The sequence below is a fragment of the Calonectris borealis genome, chromosome 4 (assembly GCF_964195595.1).
Source record: "Calonectris borealis chromosome 4, bCalBor7.hap1.2, whole genome shotgun sequence".
Classification (NCBI taxonomy): Eukaryota; Metazoa; Chordata; class Aves; order Procellariiformes; family Procellariidae; genus Calonectris; species Calonectris borealis.
The window spans coordinates 40905243-40921227 of NC_134315.1; the positions used below are offsets into that span (position 1 = coordinate 40905243).

The window sequence follows — 15985 nt, forward strand, 5'->3', positions numbered from 1 at the left end:
ATCTGAAAAGTAGCATCTTTTTTTCTTTCTTATCAAAATATTCTTTGAAAAGCAGGCTTTTAAGAACACTGAAAGCCAGCATCTACAGAAAGTTTTCATGTGCCCTTCCTGACCTCCCTCCTTCACTGTGACTAGTTCACTTTCTAGCTCTACATGGGCAAAAGGGATTTTTTTTCACCTGAAGTAATGGAAAAAGTAGTGGTTCAAACTGACATTTCCAGTGGTTTTATAGTTGATTAATCAGCCTATATTCAGGCTAATTCAGAGACTTAGCATCCAAGTCATGCCGGTGCTGCTAAGGAATGTACACTCTCAGATCTGAGAGAGGGCCTGTGAAAGTGACAGTGAAGAGTCTCATCGGCAGCATTTTCAGAATTAATTTACTGTGAAAGGTAAAATAAACAGTATAACAATGCCAGTCACATTCAAGGAGGGATGGCTGTGTTTTTAGTCTTCAGTTTTCAATGCCTGAACATACTTTTAGGAGAATTAAGTAAACAGTTATATATAATTGTGCTGCAGCATGATTAGTGAAGAATGGGAGACAAGCCTGAAGCCAACTGTGACACTGTTTGTATATTTGCCATTTAATACCCTTCCTATTTATATTCAGCTAGCTTGATCATGGAAAGCCTCATTTATATGTTGTTTTAGAACGTCTGCTTAGAGAGTCAATATAAAAATGAAGAAAGAAACACAAATGAGGCTTTTTTCCTTGAAAAGTTTTACTCTTATGAAAATTTTATGCTATGAAATGGAAAAGCAGTTCTTTTCATTTCATCAGAAAACATTGGATAAAGATTTAATCCTGCCAGTTGTATTTCTATTTCTCTGTAGCTTACCTTTTAAAAGATGCATGTTAAAGCTCTAGAGAAAAATGTTTTATATTCTAAGTTGCACTGACTAATATATCTTCTGTATTTGTATTTAGGAACCTTTTATTTTAATGAGTGAAAGGGATTTTTCTGCCTTTGAAAATTGTTTTGGATACCTGAATACCTATGTGCTATTTGACCCATGCTTCTTGAATGCTTAAACTAAAACTTGAACTTTCCAAAATATTTCCAGATTTTATTTTGTAAGAAAACCATGGAAGCTTCACAAATGTTTTGAAAACCATCTGTAAGGGGTGTGAACTTGTCTTTTCATCTTGCCCTTACCAGACCAGTCCATTCTAGAGGCAATGAAACTGCATCATATTGACATTTGATTTTTTGTGTAACAGAAGGAACAGAGTTCAGTGCAGGCTCAGCTGGCTTTCCTCCCCAGAACAGATGCATCATTTCTGAATGCTAGAAATGAAGCTCACATTTCTGAAAATCAGATACCATCTCTGGATATTCTGGTGGCAAATGTTGAGCTGACAGACAGAGAGGCCTTCCTTCTGATTGAGTACTGCTGTGTCTGAGGAATACAGAATGCTTCATACCACTGCTTCTTCATTTATGAGAAGTAAAGGACCTTCTCTCCAAGACAGCAGATGCACTTATGGGTCTAGAATCCCTTAATCCAATTTTAAATAAGGAAAGCATCTAACAAAACTCTTGTCCACATACATGTTAAATAGCAGATGCCATAAGTAGTTTCAGACACTGATGTGGGAAATGGGGAAAGTGAGGTTCATATGGTGGCCTGACCTTTCAGACCGCATAATTAAAAACCAGAATCATGAATTATTGCCACAAATGACCCAGAAGCTGATGGAGAAGTTAATTTCAGAGGGAATATATTGTGACACAGATGTATCCCACCTAACTAGGAATGTTGCTAAGGTTGCCAAGAGAAGGGCCTACGCTCCTTCAGTAGTTAAAGGAGGGAAAGTTAGAGAAACTTTCTCAGATGAGCTGAATTTTTCTGCAAGTGACTGCCTATTTTCTGCAAAGAGAATAACCCTCAAGTCTTTTAAGTTAGGTCTTTTATATTAGGCACTTCAGTCAACTATCTAAATTTAGGATAGTAGGATGTATCCTGCTTGGCCCCTTTAATTGGAGTTTAGGTGAATAACATTTGCTATCTAAACACTGCTGGAGTTAGTAGATAAAATAAAACTTATTAACAATTTTATAGGTTTCTGGAAGTCATCTTATCTCTGGATACTAGACCAGTGTTGGAATTTTTTGAGAGAACTGGATTCCTTGTAGTCTTCTGTGCTTGTTCTTGAAATAGGAAGGACAAGCCCTAGCAATACTTCAGAACTCAGCTGAGTAGTTAAGAGAATCTCTCATCTTTATGCTGTTACTCTCTCAACTACATTGTTAATATACATACGGTTTCTTAAAAAGAAAGAAGAATGCAAGTTATTACTTTTTTTTTTCTCTCTTTGTTATACTTTTAGAAATCTTTAGCAGTGAGCTCAGAAATTATTTTGTTATATATTTCTAGATGCTGACTGTACCTTTGGTCTGTCTTATTTCTCTAATCTGGCCAGGTTGTTTTATTTTTCTTTATTTTATACTCCTAGATTTTCTCAGGGATATCACACTTACAAAATCATTCTTTCATCTGATCATTCCTCTTCTCACATAACTTAGTGTTTTATACACAGCCCTTTTGTTGACTGCAGTGTTCATTGCTTCCTTTAATAGAGGAGTGTGCCAGACATTGTAATATGCCTTGTCAGCAGCTTCTCAGCTTCTCTTGGTCTTACTGCTCACTGACAGAATTTTTATTGTTGGTGATAAACTGGACAAAATGTTTCTGTTTCAGATTGTGCTGTAAGTGTGTCTTTCACATCGAGAACAGAATTTTTCCTTGGCATGTAAGCTCAGTCAATAACTAGTTTTTTTAATGAAACTGTTTTCTGAAAATGTGCTGTCATACATTTCCAAAGTGTGGTTGACTGTGGGAGCCATTACACATTCTCCATGGACTTTACCTTTCTATTATCAACCATCATAAATTGTTCAAGGTGATAGTTTTATTTCCCCCAGGTTCAGATAATTCTTCTCAGTTCTAACTTGAATCCTTCATCAGATTCCCTGATCAGTTTTCCCTGAACCTTGTTCACACCTGGCTGCCTTACCCTTTTTCACTGCATCTAGATATCTTACTATTTTTATAGTTATTTAAACCTGTGAATAGCAGTAGCATTATCATAAATTCACAATTTTATGGTCAAAGATGTGTCTTTTATCAACTCCCAATGGTTTCTTGCTTGCTTGATTTTCAGTTCTCCCACTTAAAGTTACTGTCCCCAAAATCCACAGAAACCATATACAGTTTTTTGTTCTTCATATCAGCTGTATCTTCCTATTGGTGTATTATAAATTCATAGTTACCACTGTAAATGTTTTTTGGTATTTCTTGCCCAGGAAGAAGGAGGGAAACTTGTACATTTATCCCCTCACTGCTTGTACCTTTTATTTGTGCATGATGATTAACTTTCAAGTTAAGCTGGTTACACTTAACAAACCAGAGTATTTTTATCAATACTTCTTTCAGCTGAAGAGCTTTAACATTTAAGGTCACATTTTTAGAATCCCCTGGCTGCTTAAAAGCCATGTTATTGACTTTCACTGCTTGACAAGACAGCAAATGAGAAAGGAAGGTCCCTACCCCTTGATTCTCTCATAGGCTTCTCAAGCCCCGTTAAGAACAAATCAGGAAAGAACACATGTTCTTATTTTTGACAGCCAAGCATTCACTTTGAGTAACACATCTGTTTAGAGAAGTTGTTATAAGAGTATTATTTCTGCTTTCTAGTTTAAGCTTCACTGTCTTGTTCCCAAATATAGACCATGCAAACTTCCTGAACAAAAATCACAGTCTTGGCAATGCAAAAAATGTAAACAATCTGTATAGTGCAGTCTTTTCCCAGCTGGCTATTATCTTTTTCTGTGTATAGAAACCTTGTCATCACTGAAAACCATTAAAGTATGGATCAGTTTTTTTATAAATAGTTTATCAGCAATTTGGAAGCAAAATACCTGGAAAAATTACTACTAGGACCTGCCTACATTGGCAGGGAGTGGGTCATGATGGAACAGATTGTTTTTCATATTTTATGTCTTTGAATTGAATAGTTATGTGGCATGAACAGAGTCTGAAGAACCCATGAAACAGCAGTATTTAATGAAGATACCTAGTCCATTTTTTAAAACTGTCATTTTAAAATCAGATTATTTATCTGTAATCACATTTAAATACAAAACAGATAGCTTAGCTATATTCCCAGAGAGTACATCAAAGTTAGAAACACCACTGAAAAGAAAAAGAAAAGGAGGAGGAAAACTTGAAGAATGTGAAAAAATAAGCATATATCTTTTGAGAAAAAGTAATTCCTATATGGAAGATTGTAAAATAAAATAGGAAATTCTGCTGCTGTTAAATAACAGATAAGATCCAATGCCCTCTGTAGAACTTCAGAAGCCTGCTGGACTACAAAAATGATAGTCTTGCCTGAAGGACATATAAAATAACTAATGCTAATAACTTTAAGCAGCACAATGCTACAAACCCATCAACATTCTAAAGAAGATTCAGAAATAAAAAAATTTAGTATAATTGGTTTATAAGGAGGTACCAAAAAGATAAATTATAAAATTATAAAATTAGAAAACCCAGTCTTGCATCAACGCAAAGCCACCTTCTTCGAACTGAGTATGTTCTGATAGTTAGTGAATTTGTTTACAAAGCAAAGTTTCGAAAAATAAATCAATTCGTTAGAGAATTTTCTTTTTGTATTTCTGATGCAGCTGTGGAAATCTCCTCCCCCGCTGCTACCAGTACATCAATTCAGAGTAAATCAGAAAGTAAACCGGCTTTTTATGGACATCTAAATAATTACAAAGCAATGGACATCATGCATATAATATTTCAACCTTGAAATACACATCTAAAGGAAATTTTAGAAAAATGTATGTGCAGATGAAAAGCAGAAAGTAACAGTGAGAATTGCTTTTAATTTTGTCAAAATCAGGTTTTCATCAATCTAACATGTCTGTAGAAGAAAAATATTTAACCCCCCTCAAAAAAACGGTTCCATAAAATAAATGCTTCAAAATTTAATGTTTCAGGGATTTAATCATTTGCTGGTAATAGATTTTAACAATCTAAGGAATGTCACACTAGCTGGTATTTAGTACATGGATGAATTGCAGTTAGGTAAACCTGAGAAGTCTGTCCTGCTATGAAGAGAAATTTGGACCATAATTGGCTTTTCTTTTTTTCTTGAAGCAATTGATTTGAATGCAAGCCAAGAAGGATCAACCACATGACAGTAATAGCATAGCATGAAACGTATCCATGTTTCAACAAGACTCTTGGAGCTGTGCCTAGGACTATAATATGTCAGAGAGATGTGTTTTGTCAGATGAATGTGTTTTGTAGAGGCAATAATAAATGTCCAACAAGTGATTGTTAGCAATGAAAGCGATATTTTAGACCAAGCAGAAACGACTTTGTGAGTGTGTATTTTCTGTGTTTTGTAGTGCATTTAGTGGTAATATCAGAACATCAGTCTCTTTCTTCCAGCAGCATTATATGTAAAATGAGATAGGTTGAAATACTTTTGTTTCATTTTTTACTTCTGTTCAGGAATGAGACATGAATGTAGGAGATGCCGGTTAGCACAGAAACGAGAATGTTAGAGGAGGCCATTTGGTTGTGATCTACTTAACAGTCCTTCTTAAACATATTTAGATTTCATACTGGGTGTAAGAAGAGGGTGTATGAATACCAAGAGAGGTTGGCTAGGGCGGCAAAGGATGATCTGTAACATATTAAGCATTGATATATCAATGAGTTTAGAGACATCTGTATAATTTTTTTAATTTCTCATCTGACCACTTAAGAAGACATTGTGATTTATTTAGATTTAAATAAATAAGAATAGTATTGCTGGTTCTAGACAACCTAACATTTTTAATGAAGCAGCAAAGACTGTTTTAGCTGCTGCAATGTTAAAACCCTTTCCAGAGGAACTCAGCGAGTTTTCCACTTGCTCTCTCTAGTACTTACATATGGGGAACGACACATTTAAGATGCTGTTGCAAAGGACATGGGGAAGAGGTTGAAGTATTTATGTAGAGATTCTTCTTTAAAAGTGCAAAAATTGTAAAATTCTGTTGGATGAATTCTGAACCTCCCCAAAGTAAAAAGAACTAAACAGCTGTAGTGTAAGAATACAGATTGTGAACAGAAACAAAATATCTAATATTTTAGATAGAAGTTTATTGATCAAAGGAAGTTACTGTGTCTGGACTGTAGATGTAAGGTGATAGGCAGAACCCTGCATTATAGAAGATTGAATGCAAATAAACTATAGGTCTGAGATAGGAACACATGTAGTACTTTTAAGTCTGACTTCTTGTAAACTGCAGAAAGAACTGTGCACTCTATCAGTACAACTTCATCCAGACAAAGTTCAGCATTTGAGAAAATATGTGGTGACTGCAATGAATAATTTAAAAAGAGTATGTGAATGTGTTTATGCAGAATATGCACAGGGGAAGGAGATAGTAGCATTAACTCAGAGGAATTTCTCCCAGGAAAAAGGGACAAGACCTGAAAGCAGAAGGCCTGAAAGCCAAAGGTCATTTATGAATTTAAAGCTGGGCAAAGTGTTAAAGCTAAATAAGTTTTTATTAATATTGAAATAAAATCTATAGACAATTGAACGTGAAAGTGACATTAGAGAGACAGGTTAATTCAGGAAGAAATTGAAAAGATATTCCTGTTCATGCTTCTGAGTTGCCATCAAATGACACAGAAGTCCTTGTTCTGACGTGCAATTGGAAAACTGCACCCAGAACCAGGACTACACAATGCACTGCAGAGGTCAGGTGCCTCTCAGTATTCCAGGTAGAGACAGCCAGGCTAACTCTGGGCTCCTGTTCAGGTGATGTTCTCTGTGCTGGCAGAGTTTCATGGTGAAGCATAATAGGCTTTTGGCAGGATGGAAGTACATGATCTCTGTAGATGCAGTTTTGATCTCTGGCAAAAACCATCAAAGAGAATTTCTGAGCCTGTGAAGAGGTTTGGAAGGAGCCTCTTAGATCGTCAAGCTGAAAGTAAACAATGAAGTTTTGCATGTGTGTCATAGGATAATAAATCTAAATGAGATATAAACACAGCAAGGTGTACGTTTTCTTACAATTCCCTGGGTTGAGAGCTCATGTCAGGGAGTCCACATAAAATAAGTATATGGCTAAATTGAGAGGAAGTGTAAATATAAGTACTGAGTGGATTGGAACAAAGATAAAATTACATGAGGTATTTGGAGAGAAGTTTTATTCAGGCACTTCTGAATTTGTTGCTATGTTTCTATATAATTTTTTTGTAGTAAGCAGCAGTGTCCTTATCCAATAAAACAACTGGAGTTTACTTTGTTTCCATTTCAATACATCTCTCTGTAGTAACATTACCTTTTAGATATGATTTCACTGTCTCTGTCCCTAGGGTCACTGAAGCAATCATACAATGTTTCTTCAGGGGTATTAAAATATTTATAACAAAACTAAAACAAGAACAGTGTTTGAAATTCAATGAATGTGCTTTTCATGGGACCAGTACCCATAAATTTTAAAAAGAAAGCAGTAACTGAAATCTTGATCTTATTAAAATATCTAGGATTTGGGTAATGTTTTCAGTGTAAACAGGATTTCAACCAGCTATGACCACCACGAAAGCTGTCGTGCTGTATACATACCATTTCAGAACATGCTCTGAAATCTCTACTTCCTGACATTGTTCTGTGCAACAGATTTTATAAAAAAATCTTTCCAGAAGCATTGATGATTTGCTTATTTTGATAATTTATGATTCAGGACAGCCATTATTGGCAACAAAAAGCTTATAAAATCTGGCAAGAAGTTTTTACCAGCCATGGTGTTGGTACAAGAAATTAACCGCTACAAAGGTTAAAGATTTGTTTTATTCAAATAATTATCTACTTTAGCTATTCTTTCCTAATGTGAACTGAGAATTGATTAGTGAACTTTTATCTTTATGTTTTGGTAGATGAATTTCACTATCACTTCCAGTTTGTTTTGGGTTTATGTGTTTGGCTTCTTACAGTGAAAATTGAACTGATCAGAGAAAGTAATTTTCACTACCAATGCAATACATAGCATACTAAAGAACAAACTGTGGTACCTCTTTAAGATGCTGTACTGCTATTTCATAAATCTTTGGCTTGTCACGTAGCAGAATGCTACTTCAAAGGAGAAAGATCCCTTTGAATCTCAGGAGATTGAATTCTGAATTTAATTCCTGGAGTGAACAGGCTCCTTAAGCATTTCTTGTAAGGTCTGTAGAGCAAAGAGGGAAGATTGTAATAACAGAGAAAATTACCTCAAAAAATACTTTAGTCCTTCACCTGTGGTTTTAAAAAAAAACCTAATTCACAATTTCATTCCGTTATAACATGAATTTATAAGCTAACACCTCCTATTACTAGAAACTATAACTTGTGCAAGGTTAACCTTTTGCTTTTTACTGCCCCTACTGCAGAAAATATATTACTGCTCAGATCACAGTTTTGTGGTTTGCTTCACCGATACCAGTGATAGCAGCTTCCAGGGATAACTCATAGCTACCAAGTGATTTAATGTGAAGTTTTGCATTTTAGTTATTCTTACAAGAAACAAAAGAAATGTCACTATTTTTCCCCCTGTCTTCCTGGTGTTATGACATGGATTTGGGCAAATCATTGGCCACTGGCTCTTCAGTTGAAAGTGACTGAAAGAGGAAAAATAAAGTTATTCTTTTCTAAAATATGCTTTTAAAATGAAATCAACATTTGATTCACTTTTTCTGAGATACTCAACCAAACAGATTCATGTTTTTAAAAAAGAATCCCTTCCATAAACAAACAGGCAGTTCCCTCTAAAAAGGCAGTTCTTGTGACTCCCAGCAGCCACCATCTGACAGATTTCTCCTGCTCTTATTCCACCCAAGGCAGATTTTTTTGAGAGGCTAATAAGCTCTGTTTTTTTTCCCTCTTTGCTATACCAATGCATTGTATTATCTCAGTACAGATTTTTAAGCAAGCTTCTTAAGCAAGCAAGGCTACAGAGAGTTTCATCCCTACTACAGAGCAGAAAATAAAAAGATATTAAATAGGAACTGTAATGCTCATAGTAAGGCTGATCTTTTTCCTCCATTACGTGGTAATCACAGAATAGAAAGATTCCCGAACCTTTGTGGAGCCCAGTCTTAAAAACAGTTACTACAGTTCAGTAATATAACTAATATCAAAGATTTAGCTCTCCATTAAATTACCACGCATGTACTATACTGAGAGATGTACTAAATTTATTAAATATTATTTACTTCAGAAATTCTAGAAGGAGGTTCAAAAATAAGTCCTCAGATATACCTGTTTTTGGCAAACTCATAGATATAATCTAGGAGGCTGGGTTTACCTTTAAAATACTTCTAGAATATAGTAAACTGAGAATTTAAAGGCTGTTCTGAGAACACACAGAGAGCCTTCTTTCTTATTTCTTGCTCCTGCTTTAGAAAAATTGAGTACAACTCTTTAGCTTGATAATAAATTAAGATCAGACGTAACATTTTAGTTGGGAATTCATAGCCCTGAAATGAATCTACATTTCCAAGTAATTTTCCAAGTAATTATTTGCAAATGAGTGCCTGGGGTTGAATCAGATGTTGTCTCTTTAGGTTTAACACTGTAATATCGAGAGAGAAAAAAAGAAAACAATAAAGCAGCAAAAGTGAAAAATAAATAGGAGTGTGTACAGAACAGTATTTACTTGTATTGACTATTTTCTCTGCAATAGATGGAATAGAATTTCCATTATATAAAGCAACTGACACACAGAAAAGTCTACTGTAACATTCAAGTGTGTATATTTATTATACACTTTGCTATCACTTTCTCTATTTTATCAGTTGGTTTTCTAGTAAGTGTGTTTTTGGGAAAAGTTGGAAAGGAAGACAGCCATTATCTGTATGCATACATTTTTCACAAATCTTTAAATCTAATAAATTAGTCACATCAGTTTCCCTTTTAAACTAGTTTGATGTTAAGGGAAAAGTTAAAATGGTTCATAACTTACAAACTGGCAGGTAAAGCTGAAGTGTTGAGTACTAAATAAAGAAAATGATAGAAAGCAGATACCCAAAGTATTAAACAGAATACTTCTATTCTTTCTTCCACTTTATCTTTTACTTTCCAGCATCCTTCTGATAATTATTTTTAGTGCTATAATTTCTTCAGCTTTTCAAACTACTGCTGAAAGACTCACCTACCTAGGGACAATCAGGAAAATTAATCTGAATTGAATTTTAAACTGGATTAATTAAACTACATTAAATCCCTATGTAAATACACTTCCTCAGAATTAAAATGGCTTTTATTTAATATTCTATGGAAGTGAGTTAAAGTAAATCAAATTAAGGTCTCTCTAATATTGCTTGAGAATGTGCATCCCATACCTTCAAAGTAATAAAATTACCTCACCTAAAATGCAAACCTTTTTTTTTTTTATTACTTTTCCTGATCAGGTCCACATGGCCAAGCCACCCCTCTAACAATTTTTACTACCATTTACAACTCTTTTGAGTCTGACCTTATTTGATTTCTGTAAGTAAAATCTGTATTTATATTAGGCTTTTTCTTTTATTACCTGACGTGAAGACCTTACATTAACAAAGAACTGTGGTAAGCAGTTACAAAAATGTTAGTGTGCTGAAATTTTTTTGTTTCAGTAATGTGTTTAGATTCATCAGCATTTCTGAAGCCATCAAATCTTGGGGCTATTTGGATTCAACATTTAAAGGCTGACTTATCTTCCACATTTAACCATGTAGCATCTTCATATCCTTTCCACAGCATAAAATGAAAAGGTAATTTGCTATTGATGAATGTGTCTGCTAGTTGTCTTAGGTTAGCAGCAAAGCAGTAATGTAGCATGCGTACTTATTTACAGAAGCTGGGTGTGCCAGCATAACTACTGGCCCTGAAGGCAAGTAGAGTTCAATGCCTCCTACAAGCAGGTTGCTACTCTTGAGGCTCGTGGCTAAAAAGAGAAAATGTGTAGCCTTTGGAGAACACATGTTGCAAAGCACGTAATTTGATGCGTTTCTTATTAACAGAGGTAAGCACCCTAGTTTGTTCTGAATGATGAATTCCCTTGTGTGTAGACTCCAAATATGCCTAAATACAGCAACAAAATGACAAATATATTGTCTAATTTGTTCAATGCAAAATGGATTTGCCAGTGAGATTCTGTGGCAGCCATGGATTTTTATTAAGACCCAGGTTTTAAAAGCAAAAGAAAGCAAAACCTATAGTATTTCATTCTAATTCTTTGCATCATGATTGCTAGTGGAAAAAACAACCATGTGGCCTCTTGTCTTAACTATGGAGTAGTGGTGATGGGAGAGAGGGAGACACATGGTTCACAAAGCATACAGCTGTCTGTACTTCAGACGTGGTGCTTTGCATCAATCATAGGCCCAAGAGTGACAGGAATGTGGAGTAAGCTTGCACTTCTGGAAGCATAACTGCTTGTTCTTCAGAAACATCATGTTAGTGCTCCATCACTCACTTTGACCAGATCATGAATTGATTATCAGACCAAAACTGTAATTTAAATAAGGACAGAAACAGACAAAAACAGTCACAAATGTGTTTGTTACTTGTCTGTGGTTCTTTTTTGCAATGGAGTATCAGTTAAGTTCTGACTTACCACAGGTTTTGTTTTTCCCTCTTTTACTGCAGTTTATTATGCTGACATACATCTTTATGTTGGCCTGGCTTGGCGTTACAGCTTTCACTTCTCTGCCTGTTTACATGTACTTCAATCTGTGGACCATTTGCCGAAATGCCACCATAGTGGATGGAGCTAATCTCTGCTTGGATCTTCGCCAGTATGGTATGTGAATGAAAAGCACTAAATATAAAGCCAGATTTCACAAAAGAAAGCATCATATTGCTTCCATGTATCTGAAATGAACTGTTTCCGTGTTTCTGAAACAGTTGTTAAGCATCTCTTTCTATCCTTTTACCCTCTAGTCAAGGCAGTATATTAGAGATGCACTGCATTTCCAGGCCTGGCAAAATTGAATCAACATTGTCTATCTTCCCAGAGTATTTCCCCCAAGTGAAAATTTGGCTTGGGGCTTCTGTTTAGTCTCTTCTTTTGGAATTGCTGGAACTTGTCTAAAATGCTTAATTAGTCATTTAACTGGAGAATGACTCTTTAATCTTGTGGTAGGACACTGATTTGGAGATGGGAGATCCTAGGTTATCATCTGTCCCTGCAGAGCCTAGAGGTGAATCAGGACAGGACAAGATTCATTGCTTGCAAACATTTTGATGAAGAGCGACAATACAAATAGTAACATTCTAAGAGGCTGGTGGAGAGAGAGAGAGGGGCTAAAGCCTGAACTGTGGAGGTTAGAATAAAGTGGGGATGTACACATGCATGTGTTTTGTTTGGATATTTGGACAAAAGGGAGTTTGGAATCTTAAGAAGTCTGAGAATTCTTATGGCAGTGATGATAACTAAATTCTTTTCTGCCACAAAGACTGATTTGAATCTAGATGTTCTGGCCTTGATGGTTTCTCAGCCCACAGAGCTTTGGATAATCATATTCTCATCAGGCAGTTTCTTGAGTCTTTCTTTTGTTGCCTTGGCCTAATATAAAATCACAGTATATTTTTAATTGCTATTTTCAGGTATTAAAAAATGCTGTATTGCTTGGGAATGAAACAGTTTGGTTCATATTAAACATTCCTCTTAACCTGAAACAAAATATTTCACATTATTGCTTTCATGAGGGGAAATAAAAATTCTTTTTTAATTTACTGATTTCCCCATCCCCCCAGCATGACAAGTGAGTTGAAAAAGCAATTATCTGTACAGATCTCATCAAGAGTATTCATTCTTCTTTCTATGATTTTTTATTTTGCTAAAATTCATACCTGTTTCTTATTATTAATTCTATTTAAAATGTGCATAGAACACTAACATATAAAATGTGTATTCTGTGAACGTATCTGTTTCCTGTAAATTCAGTGTAAAAACTGCTGATTACTAGTAGGAAAGAACAGTACCATTTTTCATGATAACCAAGTTATAGCAGTTTTCTTCAAGCTAGTCTTTGATTTAGTATCCGGACAATAGCTAAAGGAAACAATATAGCAGATTCTAGTTATACTTGCTAATAGAGAAACTATTATTACAATAAAGTATACATTTGGGTGATGCTTTTTTATAACTTGTGAAAGAAGCTTTGTACCAGATCAACATGTCTGAAAACACCATATAGCACATTTCTCCACATGAGGGTAGAGAACGTTTGTGAACAATGTGGTAAGTGTATATACTGGTTGCAAATAATTTTCTGGTGTTTGGATTATTGTGCTGATCAAAATCTGAATGAAGATATTTTCAAAAATTGCTAAAAAATTATTACCTGCATGTTTCCTACTAGGGCTGTTACTAAATAGATGATGTGTTAGTTTTGTGATGGCTGAAATTATCATAAAATCATAGCATGGTTTGGGTTGAAAGGGACCTTAAAAATCATCTAGTTCCAACCCACCTGCTATGGGCAGGGACACCTTCCACTAGACCAGGTTGCTCAAAGCCTCATCCAGCCTGGCCTTGAACACTTCCAGGGATGGAGCATCCACAACTTCTCTGGGCAACCTGTTCCAGTGTCTCACCACTCTCACAATAAAGAATTTCTTCCTTATATTTAATATAAATCTACCCTCTTTCAGTTTAAAACTGTTACCCCTCATCCTATTGCTACACTCCCTGGTAAAGAGTCCCTCTCCATCTTTCCTGTAGGTCCTCTTTAAGTACTGGAAGGCCACTATAATGTCTTCTCAGAGCCTTCTCTTCTTTAAGCTAAACAACCCCAACTCTCTCAGCCCGTCCTCATACGGGAGGTGCTCCAGCCCCCAATCATCAACAAAAAACTGATTTTGTTGTTAAAAAAAGTTCTGCAAAGCAGCCAAGAATTTGTATTTCTTAGCTTTTCTAGCTTATATGAAGTAAGCTGCTATGTACTAGGAATACTAAATACTGTGAATATTTATTCTGCTCCAGGTATTGTAACTATTGGGGAGGAAAAGAAGGTTTGCACCACATCAGAAAGTTTCATCAAGATGTGTGACTCTAATGAGGTGAATAAATGTGATAATATTTTTGGCAAATTGATAATATATTTTATAGTAGGAAGTAACTGATGTGTGTTTTCTTCTTACTCTTAATGTTCTAATTCTAGCTATGGTGATGAAATAAAATCCCAGTGGAAAATACAGTCAGCAAGTACTTTTCCTAGTCTTTTACCATGCAACAAATTTAGTCAGTGCAGTTTCTCCAGCCGTTTGTTTTGTAAATACACTTGTATTTTTTTTTTTAAGAATTCCATTGTCATGTATATTTTTACTGAGATATTTTTGAAAGCTAATGCACCTGCTGCACAATGAATAAATCTATATAATAACTCACTGTTTGAAGATCTTATGATTACTGTCATGACAGGAGAGTAAAGATTTCAAATGGATTTGACCAAATCTTGCAGTGTGTTAGGATAATAACTCCTAGTACATTTTTCTCTGTAGTTTTTCCCTTAGGCAAAGGCCACCTATTTCAGTGCAGCTGAGGTTCTTGGTTTTGTTTTTAAATGATCAGGAATGAAGACAGGATAAACAAAATTACACCTATCTAAAACAAAAAGAGAGGCTAAAATTTTTATCCCTCTGAAGTCAAAAGGTGCTTTGCTAAATGTTTCACTGGGTCTTACTATGTTTGAATAAATCTTCTTAGAGTGAAGGTACACAATTTGCCTTTATACCAAAACCATCTAAGAAAATGCAACCCTTGCTGTGCAGTCAACACTCAGTGGCTGCTGTGTAAAACAGATCACTGAAATTAAAAACAAATGTGATCATTTGGTTTGGGGTAGGGTGAGGAAGGTGGTTAACTTGGATTATTTAAGTAACCTGGTTTATATTATATCACCATGAACAAATTTTATTGGCAAATGTGGAAGGGAAGTAAATCAATACATGAGGATGGAAAGCTACAGCTACTGAAGGGAAACGGGGATTTCTTAGGCTGTCTCTGCCACTAGAGAAACCACCACAAACATTTGTAGATCTAGCAAGGTAGAATTGTAATTGTAAAAAAAAAAAAGAAAGAAAAAGAAAAATGTGCTGGACTGTTTATTTTTTTATAATTGGGGTTTTTAATATTTTATAATTTAAATACAATATTTTAAAATAGAATTATGCTTTATCCCTGATATGAATATTACAAGAAAACAGGCACAAGCACAATGTCATGTAGTGATGTCAATCTTTTGGAAAAAGTATTAGTAATCATTACTTTTGTAGAAGGGTGGCAGCAGGAAGGTAGTTATTTGCTCTACATTATTCAGACTTTTTGTTCAGTTTCTGTTTAGTGTACCATCATGAAAGTCCCTTTTTTTGTCATCCTTTGCAGCTAAACATGACATTCCACTTGTTCATTGTGGCACTTGCTGGAGCTGGAGCAGCAGTCATTGCTATGGTAAGCTACCCAACACTCTGTACTTCCTTCATCATGTGAATTGCTAATACATTCTGGTTGTTACTTAGTCACAGTTATTCAATTTCCATAGTACAACTCAATGCTATTTCTAAAATATAATTCTGTAATACAATATTCTCTCATCTTTTTTTAAAATATATTGATGGATTCCCTTTGAAGTAGAATATCATGCTTACTTTTTTGAATAAAAAACCACCTTTGAGTACATGCTAAGAATTTTTACTATTCTCTTACTGTGTTGAGACAAGCGTCTGAGCTCACGTGTCTGTCTCATGACCATAGTAATATACTTTTATGATCTATACCTTTCTGGCTATTCACAGGCTTGCCATGCTTCTATTTTAGGATCAGACTCATGTTGTCAGTTCTGTGCATATATGTGAGTGAGTCAGTTTTTCTGTCAGGACTAATTTTTGCTTTTTTTTATAATGAAGATTACTTTGAATTTGATGACATTTTGCCAATGA

General features: G+C 35.1%; 1 protein-coding gene across 4 annotated transcripts in view; it reads left to right on the forward strand.

The window, feature by feature from the left end:
* Nucleotides 1-15985, forward strand: part of GPM6A (glycoprotein M6A) — a 129416-nt gene that overhangs the window by 104378 nt on the left and 9053 nt on the right. For all 4 annotated transcript variants that reach the window (XM_075149306.1, XM_075149305.1, XM_075149308.1 and 1 more), the window contains 3 exons: nucleotides 11690-11843; nucleotides 14031-14107; nucleotides 15432-15497. In XM_075149306.1, the coding sequence (XP_075005407.1) occupies nucleotides 11690-11843; nucleotides 14031-14107; nucleotides 15432-15497 (297 nt within the window). The remainder of the gene's footprint in view (nucleotides 1-11689; nucleotides 11844-14030; nucleotides 14108-15431; nucleotides 15498-15985) is intronic.